We start from the raw sequence: 22,879 nt of genomic DNA on the forward strand, positions 1-22,879 counted from the left end.
GCCTCTCAATAATAAAATGTCAACGTTTGAAGATCCAATCTCCATTAGCCAGTGTCAAATAGATGGATGCACATTCATGTACTATTTGGTCATATCAAGTTTCTACAGACATGAATAGGTTGCTAGTGCAAATGGTGACCCACAGGACTGACTGACTGAAAGTTTGCTATTGACTGATCAAACAATGGCAATACAAGATTTAAAGTTGCATTTTTAGCAATACCACAACTTTTGGTAAGTCTTTATTGTTCCTAGGTAGGATGATAATGCATGCCTCTAAATAGGATTCAACTGTAGACTTTTCATAATGAAATCCTATCAGCACACATGCCAACTATAAATTATATTTCACCAACTTCTTTCTTCCACTTTGGTCTTGAAAGGAATATTTGTTCACACATTTTCTCCCTCATTCTTATGAAGAGTTTGCATAACATGATCTATCAAACAGCAGAGGTTATACATTGCAATACCATGTAGATATGAATTGAATGGCCCAATCCTTTTCAGTTACTGCCCAAGCAGATGACATCCACGTCTTGAGTAAACCTAGTATGCTTTAATGTATGATGCATATAATAGAGCTGCAGCCTAGTCTTTATTCAACCCCTGAAAAAAAAAACGCTCCAAGATTCAGTACTTTGGTCAATCAAACAATCTCCCATCAAAACTGGTCAATTTAAACAGAACCAACAGTCAGATGCTACTTGAAGAAAACCCTAAAACCTTGATGAATGTACCTGTCTTTTTCTTTCATATCAGGCAAAGCTGTCAACATACTCTTCATTCACATGCAGTGAAGCTTTATCGAGAATACGCCTACACCCACATGTAAGTCTGGCATACTGCAACATCTAAAAATAATGATATGTGCGCATACACCATATGAAGACAAATGTACTAAACTGAGGATTATTGCAGTGTTCAAACTTACAGAGCTATCAAAATCAGTGTATCAAATGTTAAATGAATGTACATTTCAAAAAAATAATTGAAGTCCATCAATGATGCAGTTATAATTAATGTATTATCTATACATGATTATAAGAAGTTCCTTTCTTGCATTACTAGACATGACATTATTCCCATTTCCTGCTATAACCCTTTTAAAGTTTGGATATTACAGAAGCAAGGTGGTCCACAAGGGGATTAAACATGCAACAACAGCTTGACTTTTTTGGGGTACAGGTTTGAAAATTATAAACAAAATATTAGTTATAAAATGTGTTTGAAAATGTTAAAAGTATGGACCAGAGTGCATCTAAGAGTCATAGAGCTCTTTTAAAAGCAAGCACTGTAACCCAGCCACTAAGGACTTTGTGCTTCACACATATCAGTTCATACTCCTTCCAAGTCCAAATTTTACGTGTATGAATATTTGTTTGTGGACCACCCCAACGGAAGCATACGGTAAAGACCTTGTCAGAATCACATGATCATTATTTGAGTTTCAACAATTCATATTGGGCAGAACGCCAATTTGTCAAATCCTGATGGGGGCAGTGCCTACAATGCAAAAATAGAAAATGTACACTTTTCATTACATTTTGGATTTAAAAGTGTGCCTTTGCCGGTATGTACGCATTTGAGAACAGTTTGTGGTGTGACATTAGCTGTGCAAATAATAGAAACAAATCAATGTGTTTATAACAAGATATTTGGTATGTGGAGTTGCCTTACAGACAGTACTGAAAATTAATGAATACACACAAAAGGGTATGGGTAATAAAAGGTTTGTGTACAATGTACAGTTAGTGCTTGGGCAGATATGGGTATATAGGTTAAACATTCAAAATTCTTTTCAGTCATATGTCATAACTGGCCTACACAAACTTGTATAAATACTCTCCAATAGCCCCAAAATCTTCCTTTGAGAGTTCCAGTAATGCCAAACATGGCACTACACTTTGAAATGTACATGTTACAATGAAGAGATTTAGAAAAACCTTTCCCAAGACAATCAACAGTACAGAGCTACACTCTATGAGAGCAACAGAATGAGAACTGCGATAACTATTAGCTATTGATGTCATGCACTGAATAACCCAGGCTTGTGGTGAATGACCACAGATGCGTACCTCCAGAACCTTCTAAGAAAATTTATGGTAACACAGCCTCTCCTTCTGTATCAGGGCCACTGGGTCGGGAACTGCACGCATCCAAGTAGCGAGAAAATCATCTGGTCTGGCTTCAGGCCTTCTGCTTTAATAGAGTCTTAGTAGCCCGATTTCAGTATTACTCACGCATCAAAGCACTGTTAGGGGAGCAACCCTTCTCCGTCTCCATGGTTCATGTTCCATTCTATGTGAGCAAGGAGTGGATGGTCAAGCATTCAGTGGCTACAGTCAGCACTGGTCAAGCGTTCAGTCAGAGACTGCATGTGCTGGTTAAATGTTCAGTGGACAGACTGCACCGGTCAAGAAGTCTCTACAATATAGTACAACATCTACAGTACCGGGGTCTGACTCCGCCCACTGATGGAGGAGGCGTGACAGGTGCAAAGTAGGCATGGACCTTCACGTTAGGCAGCTGAGTCTGCATATGGAAGATACAGGAAGAACAAAAATTACCAACAAAGAAAACAAACTGGGTGAAATAAGTAATTTAATCAAACTACTATTAAATTACAGGTTTGAAATGGTGGAATAAATATACCAAAGTGACACATAACTTTCCCATCTTCCATTATGTCCTTGCATTGTTTAAAGGTTGTCAGCCATTAGCAACTCTTACAATGAAAAAGAGTAAATTCAGACTCGATGAAAGATTAGCCTAAAAGTCTTAAAGTAATAACCTTTGTGACATATTCGTGAGATTTTCATTGATAGATACAGAATCAAGTCAAATCATTTTACTACAATTTCACACAGGTATGTAATGAACAACAGATATATGAAGTCGCAAGCTAATCGATAACGAACTGCAAAAACTGACATTAACATGACTATGTCCATTATGGCCTGACGTGTGACAATAACATGACCACACTGTTTCAAATATGCAAGGAACTTGTGAGAAAGCAGTCGCAAGAAGTAACATTTTTTTTGGTCACAGTTAAGAGGTAGTTATGGATTATATATGTGATGGTCCAAATCACCCCCCCCCCCCTTATTTCCCCTGAAAGGCTCCATTAACGAGTATCTCAACCAGTAACCATCACTTACCCTTAGTCTCCTGATGCCAGCCCTAGTAATGAGCTGACAGTCATACAGCTCTATCCGCTGTAACCCTTGGCAACCCATCAAGTGTTCTAGTGAGGAGTCTGTGATAAGAGGACAGTTGTCCAGCTCGATGACCTGGAGGTGTTCTGTAGAGCAGCCGCTAGTACCGATGTGACGGATGCCTTCGTCTGTGATCAGCTCACAATGGGATAATGTCTGGACACGAGAATAAAAACAGCTTATCAGTCTTCTCAAGTGTTACAAATGCAAATGGTGGGTTATATGTTTCTATGATATAATATAGACACACTCTTCCAAGTTTGGTTACATTAAAAAAAAATGCACAGGTAATCCATTCTGGATGTATTATCTATATTTTCTTAAAGCTAATGTGAGAGTCATGATTGGGGAGATTGGTACAAGAGACAATACAAAATAATAAATAGTTCAATTCATGTTCTGATATTATCCATCTTATTCTCAAGTATAGAGCTATAACATCAACCCACATGTATTCGTAATAAATAGGGGTGCAGTCATTACAGGAAAAGTATTTTTTGAATGCTTTCATGTTGGTAATTTTCATTCAAAAATAGGTAAAACTAGAAATTTGAAGCACATTCTTGACACAAATATACTTTTACAATTAAGACCATACAAAAGTTTCATGCAATGTGGATTCCATTTGGAAAATAAAATGAGAAATATGCCTCTTGTTTTTCAGTCACTACATCCATTTAGCAAATGCTTGCAGAACAGCTATAACATTTTATCCAAAAAGGTTAATTTCTAACAGAAATATTTTAAGAGAATCAAGAGATATATTCAAGATATTTATATAACCATAGACCATAACAATATATGAATAATAATACAGAGTGGAATATGGAAAGGACCTGGAGAAAAAAATGATTGTGAGGATGGCCCTTAAAGAGAGAGAGAAAAAAAACCTAACAAATACCAAGTAAATACAGTCAAATTAATCAAAATTAATTTTAAAAAATACACAAAATAAAGGCATACACACCAGTCTTTTCTCTTCTTTATACACATTCTTGACTGTATAATTGTGGATATAATGTGTGTCATGGCTCCCAAATACCATATACTATATTCAAATCACCACAATGTGACGTAAAGGCCCTGGTGGACTAGAAACACCCAAAACAATGGAATTAACACTCACCAGCTTCTGTAGCATGGGGCATCCTAAAGCTAGATAACTTAATGCAGTGTCTGTAATCTATGGACAAAAACATAACATGAGAGGAAAAGAGTTAGAGCAACAAAAATAAATTATCTATCAAATAGCTCATCATGATTCAGTCGTAAAGTTTCTCAAGAAACTTATATAATACAGGTACCGATTCATTATTCCCCGATTTGCACTGCTGATGTGATGCTATTAAAGTCAATCATACATTTCTATATAGGAAAAATATTAGAGCATTCAAGCCGTATCTATTTGTTTAAGAATCTGCTTGGTATGCTTGTTTGTACTCAGAAGAAATCGTATTACGGGGGTATACAAATTCATGAGCAAGCAATGACTAGGATTTATGAAGATATCGATCCCAATCATTGCTTTTAACATTAGTTATATTTTCATGTTTATTAGTATCTATATACATGTACATGTACATCATCATTCAAAGCATCATTAAAAGCAGAAATATTACATAATACATGAAATACATTACACAATCATTGAGAAAACTTACAAGAACACATTCTTCTAGATCCATTCTTTCTAGGTCTATACATGTCTGTAGAGGAAAATGAGAAAACACATGTAACAATTTATAGCAATAACAAACACATAAAGAGCATGGCAACAATGTGAGAGAAAAATACTCTGGGTGTACCATTTTTATAATTCAACTTTCTATACTAAAATGTTAAAATTATGGAAAATTAAAAACTACTCTTAGCAAGCACGATTTGTCTTGGTCATGCTTTGAACACATGTATCTCAAATCTCAAATTTCATTTTATAATTCTAAAATTCCCACTCTTACTCTTAAATTTTGAGTATTTAAGTTACATGTATGTACTACAGATCAGACATTTCAAACATATTAGTATACTACAATACTAGACGTTACACATTCTTATATTTCTGCTCTGGAATTTTCAAATGTAAGTAGACCACCTGTGAATACTTACTTCAACAAACACGTACATGTAACTATGGATGAATATCATCAAAATTACCCTAAATTCTACAAATTTGAGATGCATATTTAATTTGTTTACCAAAATAAAATCTCTTACCACAATCAAATAGAAAGACAATATTTTGCTATAGACATTGTGACATATTATTACTCAGTTTTTACCACCCTTTCAAAGTAACTTAACTTTCAGCATTCACCAATCATTCTTCATTTCAACAATATCCCCCTTTCCATCAGAGAATTAATCTGTCTTGCCACTTTCAAAAGATCCCCCAAAACATACTTCTTCCCTCAGTAATAGAATATGATTCACCCATTATATGAGATTTATGATTCTCTTCAAAATCTGTTATTTTGTAAATGCTACGATACTTTTTATTTTTTAAAGCTCCTAAATAATTAATATTATTATTAATCATCTCTATATTTGATATCTTAACCACAAAATTAAACTCAATGCAAAATAGAATCCTAATAATTTAAAGGCATATGCAAACAGTCTAGTGTTTCCCTTCAAGGATGTCAACATTTTCTCTGCTGTTCGGTCAAACCCCAAGACTTACCCTGGCTAGGGCTTGGAAGCCGTTGTCTGTGAATTGTGAACAACCTGACACCTCTAACGTTCTGAAAGCAGGAGAGGAAACAAGTGTCAAGATACACATTTTGTTTTCATTCATTCATTCATTCATTTATTTCCAATTCTCCTAAAAAATACTTTCAACCATACATTATGCATATAAGAAAATATATAAACAATACAAAATGTATGTAATTGAATCTTACGTGCAATAACCCACCAGGCTCTTTACCCTCCCCCCTTTTTTTTATTTTCACGCTTCCAATAGTAAGACATTTCATTCAAATATTATTAATATTATATATGGATGATGGACTCTTGCAAAAGGACTATACTCCTTTTTAGTTCATCCCTTCACTTTCATTATGTTATGTTTTTTGTTTGGATGTATGATAATCATGTATGTTTATTCTGTATTTGTAAATGTGACTATTATATATATTCTGTATTTTAATGATGAGATTAAATAAATGAACTCGAACTTGAATGTACATGTACACATATTAAATCTCTGTCGGACTGGAGATACATGTACATTAACAAAAAATCATATTCAAAATCAATTTAGATTTTTTAAATTTTGTGCATTATTGATAAAATCATACATCTCCAGGTTATTTCTTAATAATTAAGAGTACTTACTTGATTTTAGGACAAAATTGACTAAATGCACTGAGTGTGTTATCTGTAAGGTGAGTGCAGCCTGATACACACAGTGATTGCAACGTTCTACAACCCTTGGCTAGAGCTATCATACCATCATCACTGATGAGCTGTAAGGGATGCATGAAGAGATCGAGAGAGGGGGAGAGAGTGAGAGAGAGAGAGTGAGAGAGAGAGAGAGAGAGAGAGAGAGAGACAGAGACAGAGGCAGTGACAGACAGACAGACAGACAGAGAGAGAGAGAGAGAGAGAGAGAGAGAGAGAGAGAGAGACAGATAGAGAGAGAGGGGAAAAAAGACAGAGGAGATAGAAAACCATTAGATAATCTACCACAACTGTTTGAGATCACATTTAAGCATTTGTTACATTGGTTCATAGAAACATTCTGTTAAAATAGCGAGCTTTAACAATACATTAACTATAAAAGTACAACACTACCATGAAAAATACTTCTTGACCATGATACGCTATTGGAATATATTTTTATGTCTTTCCATAAAACTATATAATGCCCACATAGGAACTATGAGAAAAGGGTAATTCAAACAAAAAATAAGAAGAATGAAAGCTCCAGGGTGGTTCAGGAGTTGAGCCCCCATCTAGATTTTACTCAATGTAATTCCTTTCACACCAGGGGGTTCCCCCGATAGCCCTGGGTCATATACAACATGACAAAATTTAATTAGTCTCGCCCCTCTCAATAAATAACTACCACAGCTATTCGCTTCCAATCTATTTCATAAAGTAAGAGATATTGTATACATGAAGGGACACAAACTTTTGTTAAAATTCTATAGTCAAGTCACCACTCTATTCAAATTAATTTTCTTTGTTCAAAAGAAGGAACTGAGATGTTGATAATACTCTATGGTAAAACACCCACTGGAGTTCACATAGTGAGTATTGTACAGCGGAAGATCATTTACCTACATGCAATATATGCCCTTAGTAAGGCTGAAACATCATCAAAAGAATGTCAAACCTGGTAAAATCCACAAAATCAAAAAAATGATATGAAAGACAGAATAGAGATATAACAGAACTGTAATCTGTATCAGTCAGCTTACTGTGGGATAGTCGAATAAGGATAGTGACAAGGTGGTTTTAAAATGTTATATAATACCTTGAAGGAAAGTAATCAATACTTACTACACAACCTTGGACATTAAGTGTGGTTAGATTCTTACAATGGCTGCCTATGTGTGTGATACCCTCGTCTGTTATCTGAAAAAGAGAAGAAAGATTGAAATGATTTGAAATGTTTTTAATGGTAACATTATAAGCAAAAGAAGCAATTCCACCATTCAAAATTGGTACAGGGAAAACCCCTAAATCACCAACACATGAAATTATTTAATTGTAATTATAGTCAATAAGCATGCATAACAATCAAATATAACAGCCTAGAAAGAATCTACCCCCCCCCCCCCCCCAGCTCGATCTTTGCCAAATCGGGTTTGAAATGTTTCAAAATGTAACATTACACTGTATATAAGCAAAAAAAAGCAGTTCCACCATTCAAAATTGACACAGGGAAAACCCCTAAATCTTCAACACATGAAATAATTGTAATTATAGCCAATAAGCATGCATAACAATAAATATAACAGCCTAAAAGAATCCCCCCCCCCCCAGCTCAATCTTTGCCAAATTGAATTCATGTTCAGTCTGCCTAGTATTTGTTTTTGTATGTTGTTATAAACCAGACTAATTTGTTATCAGAATACAGCAAAATTCTATAAATTGATTTGCTGGCTATTCAACTCCCTCTCTCTACTTCCCATGCTCTTGCTCTTGAAGGCAAGGGGAGAGAGAGTGAGAAAGAGGGGGAGCGAGCGAGAGGGGAAAAACAGAGAGAGGTAGAGACAGAGTGAGACAGAGAGGCAGACAGGCAGGCACACAGATGTAGACATAAAGAGGGGGAAATGGGGAGGGAGGATGGGTTTCTAAAGGAATAACATTAACATTAAAAAGTCAGGAAGACAGATTAACCCATCATCAAAATAGAAATTAAATGATATGTCATCCACTTTCCCCCAAACCATGTCTACACATTAAAATCCCTGATTGCAAAGTCTCCAATAACCCCCTCTTTCCTCTCTATTTAAAAAAAAACGGGTCAATGACTTGTCAATATTTTGTTAGACCCTGGCCAGATGCTAGCCCCAAGCCTATACAAAGAACCTTTGGGAGCTCTGATCGAATGATTATTACATTAATGCATGAGATGAGCTCTACATGTAAGTAGCTGGTCTACTAGGCTTTGACATGGTTTGCTGAAACATAGTACGGGTTACACTTGAACCTGTGTTTAGTAACCATTAACCTGTGTAAAACAACCATCCCAACATTAAGTCATTGTAAAACGTGTCATTAAATGACTGATTGGCTACATTTAACGCCTATACAAAGCCTCCAGGAGCTCTGATCGAATGTACATGTATTCTTACAGTACATCAATGTATGAGAATGGCTCTAAGTTGTTTATTAGTCTGCTACATGTTTGATTAGACATGGAACCACTTGAACCTGTGTATATAATAACCATAAACCTGTGAAAAAATTGATATAAAATGACTCATAGCTATTAAGCACAGGTACAAATGTTTTAAATCCACACCTGATTAAATGATATTCAAATCGAGGTCGATAATAAGGTCAATCAATTTGTGTTGATTTAGGATTTTACATGTACATCTATTTAAATGACATTCCAATACAGATGGCCACTAATGGCAGCTTCATTGTATAAAGGTCTATAATGTAACAAGTGAAATGCCAGAGTCATGATCATGATTAATTCAAGATATTTTTGCAGTTTGCACAATTTTACAGACTTCATCAGCATCTTTGGAAGTCATCATTAGCATTTCTAGACTTGGATGTGCAAATGTATAAAATATGAAACTTCTTACTTTTTATTCAAAAGGTAATATTTTCAACAAAGTCAGATAATGTGACTATCGGTAATAACATTTAATGCCCAATTGCATAGGAGCTTTTTTAATGTTTCTATTGAAATCAAAGAACAGTTTATACCAGAAAGCAATTATAATGTACTACATGTAAATGAACAAAATGACAATTTTTCTTGTCTTCATATCATACGGTGTGTATAGTTCGGTAGGCCTATATTGAAGTTGCAATCACATTTTAAAATCAACACAAACTACATGGATTTGATTATAATATTCTGAAATGTATGCATATGTTACAAATTTTAAAAGTGACTCTTCTGGAAAGAAAATATGATTAACATTTACTTTACTACAGATGTACTTGTACTACAAATGTATTTCTTAAAGGTCACTCCAATCTAAATACTGTGCTATAATGCATATCTGCCCACTCACACACAACAGTGTTTATAAAGATCAAAATACTCTGGGGAATCAAATGATAGATACAAGACCTCAACAAAGGAAGCATCTTCACAAACAGCATACCCGGTATATAATCTAAAATGCTAGTAATGATGAAGAATATATTCCCACAGAATGAAATAAATTAACACTGGATGTCCCCACTGGATGAAAACAACTAACTTGCGACTGGCACAGGCATTGCAAGCTTATTTTAGGGGTGAAATTCGAGACCCTACTTATAACATTAGTGAAAATCATGGCTTAAATTCCACCTCCACTTGGAAACACAATTAATTTGTTTATGTTTCTGTTCAAGATTTATTTCTCAGGCCATTAATGGGTCACATGTGAATGCGGCTGAAGGGTAGACTAAGTAACTCACCGAATGACAACCCTTGAGGATAAGGACCTTGATGTGAGAACAACCTCTGACCAGGGCTTCGATGCCATTGTCGCTAATTTGGTCACACCACGAGATATTGAGATGACTTAGAAGATGGCAGCCATCACTGTGTGGTTAAGCAAGACAAAAAAATGATTAATCATTAACGTCTAAATAGATGGCACAGCAGTTCAAACAGAAATTCTGAAATCATAAGGACAATTTGGTGATGTCATCTACTATTATATGAATTGAGAGTATGAAAGACAAGCGGGGTGATAACATAAACTGATGATAACGCAAAGAGCACTCGTTCGTTCGTGTCTCCTTAGATCAAGATTAATGTAATCTTGATCTTCGGAGTAGTTGCTACAACCGGTCGTGTCAGACACGTTGCCCGGGGTGCGAGATAGGACTCTTGTAGCGTGCCCCCATTTAAAACAAAGAGCACTATGGCGAATTGAATGAGTACATATTACAAATTTTATTAATATTTATTAAAAGAATAAAAGTAAATAAACATGTCTAGGGTAATTCTGTGTGCGTTGTTCCATATGAAACCATTCTTCATCAATTAAGTTTATTCTAAAAATACAAATTTCTTGATACAAGTATACAACCATTTTCTGATGGTTCTGCATGTCATTAATTAAAGGTAAAAAATGTTGTCTAGATGTACCGTATAACATATACTGAATTGTCCTACAGTGTATATACATTTGTAGTTTGTTTTCAAAATATTTATTCCAAAAATTATTTAGCTTTAATGTGCTAAGGGAAGACCTTGCATCATGAACCTAATCCCTCCTTTTATAAGGGAGAAAGAAGCTGTTTGTTTTAATTTCACTACTGGCATACAATTTGGATCTACCAGCATATCTTCGTTTTTCATTTTCAACCCTGATTTTATTGCATGTTCATATAACCTTACATCCTGAAATAGATCATTTAAGTAAACAAATGTCTGTATGGTGTCTATCAAAATACCAAGGTCCCCCCCCCCCCCCGATAGCGTGATAAAAATAGCAAAACACATAAACTCTAAATGAGTCATTAGGATTGCCAAAACTTATCTTAAATTAGTATCCAAATTTGAGGTCTTACATGTAAGTGTTAGGATTTCATTGTCAAGTTGTTGCTTTCAAATATCTTTTATGGGATCAGTGATCAGTGGTCACCATAAAATACCAATTTCTGATTCAGGACAAAATAAAAAGCAATATCTCATACAGACACATGGTAAAACATTAAGTTAATCTTGGGCAGGAATTGTTGCTGACAGCTTAAAAGGATTTTTTGGGTACCTATTTATATTTTAACTCAGAGACAAGGAACTACAGTATATTGTATCTTAAATTTTGGGGAAAATGAAATGAAATAAATGAATGATTGAATGAATCAAATGAAAGCTCAAATATATTGATGCTAGAGAGCTGGTAACATCAGTAGATGGTATTCCTTTCAACATTTCTTTGTTCTTACATTACCATGTCGATATAATTGTCTAATACCTGGATTTATTATAATACTCACACATTTTTTTCTCTTAATTTTTCTACATGAATTTTGAACATCTTTCTTCCAATAATACATGTAATTAGCATGAAATGCATCATGTCAATTAACTGAAAAGCCCCTTGATTATATTAGTGATACCATACATTATTTAATTTTTATTATAAAACTCTTAAGAAGTTGATTTATTGACCTTGTGGCAGACCAGCAGAGTAACTAAACAAGTTATACAATCCATATAATAATACGCTAAGGCGTCGAGGGGGGTATCCGGGGTCCATTTTACGGCGCCCAAATCTTCCCTCCCACCCGCCCTCGGGCGCCGCCGGGCGGTCCCGCGGACGGACGGGGTTTCAATCTACGGAATTGGCCACGTCCCGGCCCGGTGCGACGTCCCGGTCGTCGTCGACGTCGTCGATGCGTCCGCACGTCCCACTTATGCGTCGCGAATTTCATGCTTAGGCATGAAACGGAAGTGGACGAGCGGTCTGAGGCGCCGGTTGCGTTCGATTCGCCGGCAGCTCTTGCACTTTTTGCACGCACGGGTTCGATCCCGCCTCCGTCTCAAGTGTTTTTTTTTTCTTCCCCGTGTTTGTTTTGTATATTTTAGATGTTGTAATCTTTACCATTTTTTTTAATTTTAATTAAAATGTAGACCTCATATTTGAAATTTAAACGAGTCGAGTTTTTATTTGATATTTATTAGCTTATTTCATGATATCTAGGCCTAAAATCGGCGCAACAGATGTCTTCCCATATCCACGTCCAAACTTAGAGACCTATTTCCATCATTATTGCCGGGATTTTTATATAGTTTTCGTGAGTGGAGGTATGAAATCAAAGCTTATTTTGTGATTATTCTGGCCATGTTTACTCAGTTTTGATTATCATTTATTAAAGGAAGGTTTTCACAAGAAAATCAGAGAAAAACATCGTTCAGTTTCAAGAGCTCTGCCGTACGCATACAGTGTGTAGTGCAGTGCAGCTGCGCTGGCTGCTCGACTGAGCTGAGTGAGTGAGTGAGCTAGCTATTCAGAGTCGAAGAGACTATGAAGGGCCAAACATGCCAATATTCGACAACTATACGCTATATTATGTATCCATCCATGCGACTATTTATGTCTATCCATTCATTGAAGTAGGCCTACACGTGAACACAACAGCGGGCAGGCCGAAGTGCCATAAGATCGTTGGGGGGGGGGGGGGAGGGGCAAAATATTTTTTTTTGCATCTTACATGTTACAAAAAAAATCTGCATCTTACATGTTACATGCAGACCCCACAAAACATTTTTCGAAGTGTGGGGGGGGGGGGGGTCAGGTAGATCGAAGCGAGTTGAGTGTAGGCGTGGGGTCCACGGGTTTCAAGGGGCCATAAACCCCCGAAAGCTCGGGGGTATAGGCGTTTAATTAGGGTCAGATGAGCATATTTTTAATACTTTATTTGGCGTGGGGTCAATACGTAGAGTTGCGTAGTGTTGCGTACCAACTACGCTGGCCTACGTTACTATATGCTGAGGGACGGAAAGGGGTACGCAAGATGAACGAAAACAATTCAACATGTTTAATTTTTTTCGCGTACTTTCGGCGTAGAAACTTGACGCAGAAAGTACGCCTTTTTACGCAACACTACGCTACATGACTTCGCAACAGTACGCTACCCTACGCCAGATTGACAAAGCAGTAAAAGCTTTCCACACAGTAAGCAACCATAAGCAAACCTGTACGCCATGCAGCCTACGCATAACCTACGCAGGGACTATTTTCCCATTAATACGCAGCCTAATTTCTGCGTAGTCGGTACGCCACACTACGGAACTCTACGCAGTTCCAGTGGCTTAAAGAATAACTACCGGTATAGTTGGATCGTTTTTGTTTTTTTATATAAGGCCAAATTAAAAAAAAAACATGTTTAGCGTCCTGTTTTTTCGAAAAATGGGAAGGAGGCCCTTTTTTTCTTCTTTTTTTCTTTCAAAATGGCCGCTCCGTACATTTTTCCTGACATTCAGGCTATTTTTCAAGATGGCGGCCGACAATTTTTTTTTTTCTTTTTTAAAATCAGAAATACATTTTAGCAGTGCTTTTCATGTTTTGTTTTTTTCAAAAAAATAAAAAATAAATAAATAAATAAATAAATTTAAAAAAAATAGGAGGCGGCCCCCAAAAAGGAAGCAGGCGGGAACGCTGTTTTTTTTCTTTCAAAAATAAAAAAAATAAAAAAATAAAATATTTAAAAAAAAAGCGGGCGGGGACGCTAAACATGTATATTTTTTTAATGGCCTGAATGGCAAATAAAGTTCTTGGTGGTTTTAATTTAGACAGTCTCTATATATCTATTTACACCCCCCGCCCCCCTCTAGAATCCCGCGGATTTCCGCGGGTCCTGCTAGTCTATATAAGTAATACGCTAAGGCTCCGCGGGGGGCGCGACGTCTCCGCGAGCCTTTGTATTCTATTGTTTTTTAATGAGATCGCCGACCGAAGTTGGTGCAGCTATCTCCTCCTGAACCCTCCCCTCGGGGTCCCGGTGCCCGGTGCCATCGTCCGCGGGAGAGTCTACTCTGTGGAATTGGCTATACTCCGCCCGAGGTCCTCCACCGTGTCGACGTCCTGGGCCAAAACAGACGCGACATGCATAATGCAGGATATGCGTTACGACAGAGATACCTCATGCATATTTAACATTACATCCGTATCAAAGAGACACACGACAGACGACGAGCAATCCCGTCGTCGTCCAAACTTAGAGACCTATTTCCATCATGATTGCCGCGATTTTGATATAGTTTTTGTGAATGGAGGTATGAAATCAAAGCTTATTTTGTGATTATTACGGACATGTATACTAAATTTTGATCATCATTTTCTAAAGGAAAGTTATTACAAGAAAACCATTGGACTGACAGTTGAGTCGCAAGCTGCCTTCAGTCAACACACAGTGCAATGCTGCTGTGCAGTGTGTGTGAGTTGACGTGAGCTTGCAGGAAGCTTCAACACCAGCACCGCGCACCGCAGGCGTCCGACGCCTGCGGCGCCGGTGTTCGAGCTTCCTGGAGTTACGCTGTAGTGTGTGTGAGTTCAGCTGAGCTGATTTGACACTTTGAAATTGTTATCTGTTGGTTTGCATCATTATTGCCGCGATTTCAATATAGTTTTGTGAATAGATTTACGAAACCTGAGCTTAGAAATAGTAAAAGTATTACTAATGTCTACGTTTTTAAACGACTGTCTGATTTTCTTGTGAAAATTTTACTTTGAAACATGATTATCGAAATTCATGGTCGGAAATAATCACAATCTAGGGTCTATTATGTTACAGTTCTTGCATCAAATCAATTTTAAATAGGCAATTATGAAGTAGGAAGCCTGAAACCTTATAGCCTACTAAACAAATCTCAACAAAGTGTAGGCCTATCCTTTTATGAATTAATGAAAAAGTAGCCCCAGAAAAAAGAACCCCCGAAAGTTGAAAAAGTAGCCCCCGAAAATTTCCCAAAAATTTGAAATGGAGCCCCCGAAATGAAAAACTTAATATTTTGCCTGCGCCCCCCTCTAGAATCCTGCGGATTTCCGCGGGTCCTGAGTTGAGTGTATATATAATATAGGCGTGGGGTCCACGGGTTTCAAGGGGCCAGCATAAACCCCCAAAAGCTTGGGGTTACGTTCTTCAAAGTTGGGGGGGGGGGGGGGAGATCAGATCGCAGCGAGTTGCGTGTATATATAATATAGGCGTGGGGTCCACGGGTTTCAAGGGGCCAGCATAAACCCCCAAAAGCTCGGGGGTTACGTTCTTCAAAGTTAGGGGGGGGGGGAGAGATCAGATCGCAGCGAGTTGAGTGTATATATAATATAGGCGTGGGGTCCATGGGTTTCAAGGGGCCATACACCCCCGAAAGCTCGGGGGTTTTAGGCGTTTAATTAGGGTCAGATGAGCATATTTTTCACACTTTATTTGTGACACTTGCGGGTCACTAATTGGCGTGGGATCAATACGTAGAGTTGCGTAGTGTTGCGTACCAACTATACGCTGGCCTACGTTACTATATGCTGAGGGACGGAAAGGGGTACGCAAGATGAACGAAAACAATTCAACATGTTTAATTTTGTTTGCGTACTTTCGGCGTAGAAACTTGACGCAGAAAGTACGCCTTTTTACGCAACACTACGCTACATGACTACGCAGCAGTACGCTACCCTACGCCAGATCGACAAAGCAGTAAAAGCTTTCCACACAGTAAGCAACCATAAGCAAACCTGTACGCCAGCCTACGCATAACCTACGCAGGGACTATTTTCCCATTAATACGCAGCCTAATTTCTGCGTATTCGGTACGCCACACTACGGAACTTAAAGCTTAAAGAATAACTACCGGTACAGTTGGATCGTTTTTTAAATTTTTATATAAGGCCAAATTAAAAAAAAAACATGTTTAGCATCCTTTTTTTTTCGAAAAATGGGAAGGAGGAGGCCCTTTTTTTTTTTTTTTCCCATGACATTCGGACAATTTTTTTTTTTCATGTTTTTTTTCTTTCAAAAAATCAAAAAAATTCAACAAAAAAAAAAGAAATAAAAAAAAATTCACAAAAAAAAAAAAAAATATAGGAGGCCCCCAAAAAGGAAGCGGACAGGACGCTGTTTTGTTTTCTTTCAAAAAAAAAAAAATCAAAAAAATTTCAAAAAATAAATAAATAGGAGGCGGCCCCCAAAAAGGAAGCGGGCGGGGACGCTAAACATGTATATTTTTTTAAATGGCCTGAATGGCAAATAAAGTTCTTGGTGGTTTTAATTTAAACACTCTCTATATATCTATTTACACCCCCCGCCCCCCTCTAAAATCCCGCGGATTTCCGCGGGTCCTGCTAGTACATTCTACTAATACTATATTACATCTTCATGTACTACTTGTATATTTATATAAATAAAAATCACATGAAAACATGTCTCCCTAATTAACTACTATAATATCTGAAAGATTCAAACTTTCAGATTGATTTTCAACTGCATGATTGAGGGCAAAAAACAATTATATTTCAACCAGCATTTGATATAATCTAAAATGATTTTTTTTTTGGTGACATGATGCCTTCCACTGTAGTGGTGACAAAACTTGTTTAATATATTTGAAAACCACTGTCTATGTACATGTATGTGCATGTATAAGAGAAGGACAAAAAAGTACCAGTTCAGCAATAGCTCTGAAGAATATATTGCAGCACTTTTCATATTTTTTTAATGATTCTGGTAATCAAATGACCAGTGCATGGCATGTCAATTACATGGCAATATTATCACATAATGTAAAGTACATATCATCTCTTTGGGGCCAAAAAAGTATTAACTCATATATACTTTAACACAGAGTTAATGCCCTTCTTGATCTAAGCAGACGTTGTGATTTAATAATAAACAAACCATGACTGTCACCCCACATAAACTATTGTTTGTTGAGTATCTGAAGGGCATTAGCTCCGTGAAAAAAAATCAGATTAATTAACGCCCTTCTGGCTCTCAACAGATACCCTCAGAAAATGCACACTCTTCTAAATTAGATTGTAACTGTAAGTGGTTACCCTGCTTTTATTGAACCCCTGAAAGTAATAAAAAAAAAGGACTTGTGCCCTTTTGGAGGTCACTAGCAGGTCACCAGTGCATTCACGTTATCCTAAACTCATTTTAGCCCACTACAACTAAGTGATTTTGACCTTGATAAAGCAAGAACCACTCTCACAAAATAAGTCTCGGCTCGCTGACTCCCCAGATGGGGTACACAACTAAAATGCTAGACACATTTATAAATCATGTATACATTTATCAGAGATGTCTAGCTCGCTGAACGCATGTCCAACTTTCCCCTTTTCGTGATCTGCGACACCCTTGAGTACCCCTGCTTGTAATCAGTTACACACTTTTTGGCTCTTATCCAATAACTCAGTAATGGCATTTTGATGCCCCCGCACCCCGTCTGCATCCCTAGGCGTCGCGGTTCGTACCTCGTATGTTCGATATTGAAATGTGATTCGAAAATCCATTTGGGAAATTGTGGAACAGTTAAAGGAAAAATCTGCACCTGATATCCATATTCAATTTTTTTATTTTTTTAAATAATACTTTTTAATGAGCTTTCCAAATGTTTCAATCTAGATCTCATTTTTTCCCCTTTCATGGATAGTTTCCTTGGATAATAACACAATAATAATAATAATAATAATAATAATAATAATAAAGTCATTCATATAGTGCTCTTACACATACATGTACTAAACAGTTTCACAGCGCTTCACAGAGTTCAAACAAATTAACAAACAAGTAGCAAAAGTACAAGATAATTATTAAATAAGGATACTACAAGTGTATCTGTAATTCAACCAGAGATATTCATACATGTACATATGTTCTATTTATTTGTAAAAACTACCTTTAATACCCCCAAACTTCAGTGGAAATGCTCCAAATAGGCAATACACACAAAGAAGTATGAATATTTCATGAACAGGAATTTTATCTGTGTCAAACCCATAAAGTCCAATTATCATTTGTCAGATCTCCTACCTCGATGCTTCAACTCTATGCAATAAGGAGCATCCTGATCTTATATCTGTTTCGATTAAGAAACCTGTCTCCACACTTCATTGCAGTAATAACCATCTAATTAAGGTAAGTTATGACTTTTCTCTGTGGAGCTTTGACAAATATTTATATAAATTATATATTGGCCAAGAGGGCCATAGTTAGAAAATAAATTTGCATTTGTGACAGAAGAAATATATAATCAACCCTAAAACCTAAAAAAATAAATGTTGAATACTTTGATGCTCTCTCTCTCTCTACCAAAATGGGGCAGATTTGGCTCCTAACTACACTCCCCCTACTCCAAGCCATGAAGAGACAAAAAGTATTTTGAAATTTGCATTTAGATTGAGCAATATAATAATTGATAAAGTTTGATATCCTAAAAAGTTTTGGAAATATCCTTAATATTAACATAAATTGAGGCAAGTCACATGCAGAGCTGCCAACCTTGTGCGACCAAAAAAAGGAATCATGATGGCAAAAAAAAGGAATTTCAAGCAAAAAAAAGGAATTCATAAAAACGAAACTAACAACCATGCGCGACACACTTCCAATGCAGAAATGGTCATTCCTTATGCTGTTTTTTTCCATACAAGCAGGTTTTTTTGTTTTGGTTATTTTGGTATTATCGGCATTTCATTCTTTTTGAGAATATTTTTCTCTTCAAGTATGTTTTAAAATTAGTTTTATATTGAATTTGTGATCAAATCAGGGCAGTTGTTTGACGTGTGGTATGTAAAAAAAAAAGAAAAAAAAGAAAAAAAAGAAGAAAAAATTAATAAAAAAACGTATTTTATGAAGAAAAAACGTAATACCGTAATTTGGAGGAAAAAACGGAGTAATTCCGGCAACAACGGAATGGTTGGCAGCTCTGCACATGTATTTGGTTATTTGATGTCCTATACGTTTGAGTATTATGTAGTTGAATAAATGTGTCATTTCACTTCATATGCATTCTTATTCAAGCTGTCAGAAGTGTTCTGTTATTTCATATGATATAATACAGGCAAATCACACATTAAATTCAAGCATGTGAACTTTCTGTACAAATGACCAAGAGGGTAGGTCTAAGCAGAACTCTCAATCTCCTCATCCTTACAATGTAACGTGTGATACATGATACATAAAAGGGAATTAACGTACCTGAGAGACTTGAGCGCATTGTCTGTGATTGCTGTGCAGGATACCATATTCAACTGGCTAAGCTTCTTGCTATATCTGCTAAGACTCTGCGCTGTATGATCTGTAATTCGTTTACAGTCTTCTAAGTTCAGTACTTCTATATTTCTGCAGTTGTCTGCAAATGTGCTGCAAGAACAAGGAGATTTTTAAAAATTAATAGTGAACGAGAAAACGCAATTTTTACTCCTGTACCCAGTTTTTAATTACCTACAAATTTACATGCAATATCTATGATTTTCATGTATTTCAAACATTGTGTAGGCATCTATTGTGGAAACATTTTTTTTTAAAGTTCATGAATACATCTACTTGTCAATTGTCTTTTGTAGACAAATACAGTACATCCCATCTTCATGAAAACATCTACACAAAAACTTATTGTCAAGCATATGAAATGTGTAAATTGATTATTTCAGGGAAGCATTAATGTTCATTTTCAGTAGAAAATAACTAGAATTCTATATGCTAACATAATTCATATCAACATAGAGTTCAGGAGTAATTTGATTGATATGCTATACAGTTCTATTCTCATCGTCCTTGTAATTGTGCTTTTCACCAATTCATTTCTCACAGTTTTATCAACATGTATTTTTCAAAGTAGTGCTTTTGATTACTGAAGTGACAGAATGAAAAAACAAGGCTTGTTCTAATCACCCTACATAGCCTTTATTTGAACTAGTCTGCTGAACTCAGAAGAACAAAACTCTTTCACAGTAACGGTGTATCGAAGAGGAAGTACATGAACAGGTGTATGCACTACCAATCAAACATTAAGACAGTAAGTATAAATTACATAAAATGAAGAAAAAAATAGATAATAAATGATATAAGGAAATCCTGTTGACATGGGGAAGGTATCAAGAATTTAACATTGAAAATAAAAAAAGAGGACAATTACAAACAAGGTATAATAAAAGCAGGAAGCTGGATATGGATACTAGAGCATGAAATGATAAACCAAACCAGGTAACAGCGGAAATGAAGGAGGAAGGAAAGCAGGTCATGGTCAGAACGTAAGAAGAGGACATGCAGGAAAAAGACAATTGGGGGAAAATCAAGAATATATAGTATCAATTTTAAAAAATGTGTTAACCCTGTGTCAAAAACATGTGTCAAAATATGGATTCTTCATCCGAATGTCAACGAGAGGCAAATAAGTTTTTAACTTTAAATGGCTACTTTCAAGGTATAACCCATAAAAGTTCGGTGTCTCCTTTTCAGTTACCTTTTTTCATCATCTTTTGATCCAAATTACAAAATGCTATTGAGCAGAAAGAGAAAAAATCAAAGAAAATCTCCATTGCAGTACTTTGAGCCATTATTGAATAAGAGTGATTTAATTGTAAGTAATAATTATAGTCTTCAAGAATAATTGAAGTCTCAAATTGGCAATGTGGTTTTTAACTATAAAATCACCATTTTTGTGTACAGATTCGCAGTATTTGGCTAAATTTTGCAAAATTTTGTCATTTTGGTTTATTTAATGAAACATTTTTTTCCTCTTTAGAGAATGAAGGAGTGGAAAATGAGATTAATTGTTGCCAATTCGAGGAGGGGAAACTGATTAATTTAGAAAATAAGAAAAATCCTGAACTGCAACATGAGTTAAAATAGAGGAATACAGTATGAGGTTAATTGCATGACTTACTTCAAGGCATCGTCAGTGACACTCTTGCATCCGTGTAAACTAAGGTTCTTGAGAAAGCCTCCACATCGTTTTGATATGTGCTCCACAACTGGCCCCTGGGAAAATGAAAAATACATCCATATTAAAGAGACTTGTAGCAAGGCTGAGCACATGATACCGCAAGCTATCAAGAACATTAGTACTTTCCATTGACTAAGTTTGATAAGTTTGTATTTCATCTCAACTATAAAACAAGCATGTGCATTATTGTTCCTCATGTTATGATGGATACTACACTATAAATAATAAATGGGACACTGCATATATTTAAAGTAAAGAAATAGTCAATACTGCAACCCTAGAGAACATAGAGGTATATTTAGAATGAGATGTCATTGGTGATTGATCATCATGCAGGTGGAGACTATAAGTAGCCAAATCCCTTATCAATACAGAATGACTATAGTGTACATCGACAAGAATTTCAATATAAACCTGTTTGTGAGGCCAGAGCAACAGCCTAGAGCATTTCAACTTTTCCATCCCAAAGTTCCCCCCTATTTTTAACCTCTTTTGGGGCAAATCATTTTCTTAAATGAAATGTTCTCATACTAAAAATGTCTCACTCAATCAATTAAGTGTGAATTCAGTTTTTAAGAAACTCAACATCATTTTGTTTATAAGAGAGTTAACTGGAGTTCTCTATAAAGCTGGATTGTGATTTGCAATCGATTTCTGAAATTGAACACATCATATCATATGTTGGGAGCCAGAAGGGCATTAACTCTTTACAATATATGTGTTAAGGTCCTTTTGGATCTAAACAGATAATAGCGTAACTTAAAAAGGACAGGACAAAATTAGGGTAAGAAATTACCTCTATATCTGTCTGGAAGTTAAATAAATCCACTTTCTGCCAGTTGCTGCCATCTAGAGCAAGAATATTCCAGGACTGGAAAAAACAAAAGAAAACATGATTGATGTGGTTAGAAAAAAAAGAAGAAACTTAATAGTTCTTATATGTAAATAAAAGTTCTCTACTTCCTCTCACAGTGATGCTACCCCCCCCCCCCACACACACACACACACACTTTTGAGAACATTTAGATGCTCTTGCATGCATGCATTCTATTTTCTATGGAAATTTAGTTTCTAAAATGATTATGGTATCTGATTAATATTTGAGATAAAAATGACACAATATACAAAAATACATTCCTGGATTTTCAACACGTTTGCACACACCTGTTCCATACTTCTTCAAAGCTGCACTTGAGTAACTTAATATAGTACTCAAGCTCCTCTTTTCATTAAATAATGAGGAGAGAGAGAGAGGCCATCTATAAATGTTAGAAATCCATGAAGCACTAACTTGAGTAACATTACACTACATGTATATAAGGTGATCATGTGAAGAGACCACACTAAAAACGTGATGGAAACTCCCAAATTAAAACGGTTGAACTACAGTAGAGGTATGTTCACATATGGCAATGTAAATGGCAAAGATTATTTTCCTTCAAATGTAAATGAATGGCTCCCAGGGATAAGGAACAAAATCTGTTTGCAGCAAATTGCTCTCATTTATAGATGTGTTATAATATACTGATATGTGAAGCACAATATTCCTATGTCATTTTATCTTGTCCCAGGGTTT

The 22,879-nt window shown here is 36.1% G+C and overlaps 1 protein-coding gene across 1 annotated transcript in view; it reads right to left on the reverse strand.

Annotated features, from left to right (window-relative positions):
• Positions 1 to 381: 381 nt before the first annotated feature.
• The window catches only part of LOC115919117 (F-box/LRR-repeat protein 20-like), a 33,250-nt gene continuing 10,752 nt past the window's right edge, over positions 382 to 22,879 (reverse strand). The window contains exons 4-14 of the mRNA XM_031000470.1: positions 22,100 to 22,174; positions 21,244 to 21,338; positions 19,554 to 19,718; positions 10,326 to 10,452; positions 7,728 to 7,802; positions 6,558 to 6,688; positions 5,902 to 5,962; positions 4,883 to 4,927; positions 4,348 to 4,404; positions 3,165 to 3,377; positions 382 to 2,535 (exon numbers count right to left, since the gene is read on the reverse strand). Of these exons, the coding sequence (XP_030856330.1) occupies positions 2,428 to 2,535; positions 3,165 to 3,377; positions 4,348 to 4,404; positions 4,883 to 4,927; positions 5,902 to 5,962; positions 6,558 to 6,688; positions 7,728 to 7,802; positions 10,326 to 10,452; positions 19,554 to 19,718; positions 21,244 to 21,338; positions 22,100 to 22,174 (1,152 nt within the window). The 3' untranslated portion in view covers positions 382 to 2,427. The remainder of the gene's footprint in view (positions 2,536 to 3,164; positions 3,378 to 4,347; positions 4,405 to 4,882; positions 4,928 to 5,901; positions 5,963 to 6,557; positions 6,689 to 7,727; positions 7,803 to 10,325; positions 10,453 to 19,553; positions 19,719 to 21,243; positions 21,339 to 22,099; positions 22,175 to 22,879) is intronic.

This window comes from Strongylocentrotus purpuratus, unplaced genomic scaffold (assembly GCF_000002235.5).
Source record: "Strongylocentrotus purpuratus isolate Spur 01 unplaced genomic scaffold, Spur_5.0 spur5_scaffold_6, whole genome shotgun sequence".
NCBI classification, from domain to species: domain Eukaryota; kingdom Metazoa; phylum Echinodermata; class Echinoidea; order Camarodonta; family Strongylocentrotidae; genus Strongylocentrotus; species Strongylocentrotus purpuratus.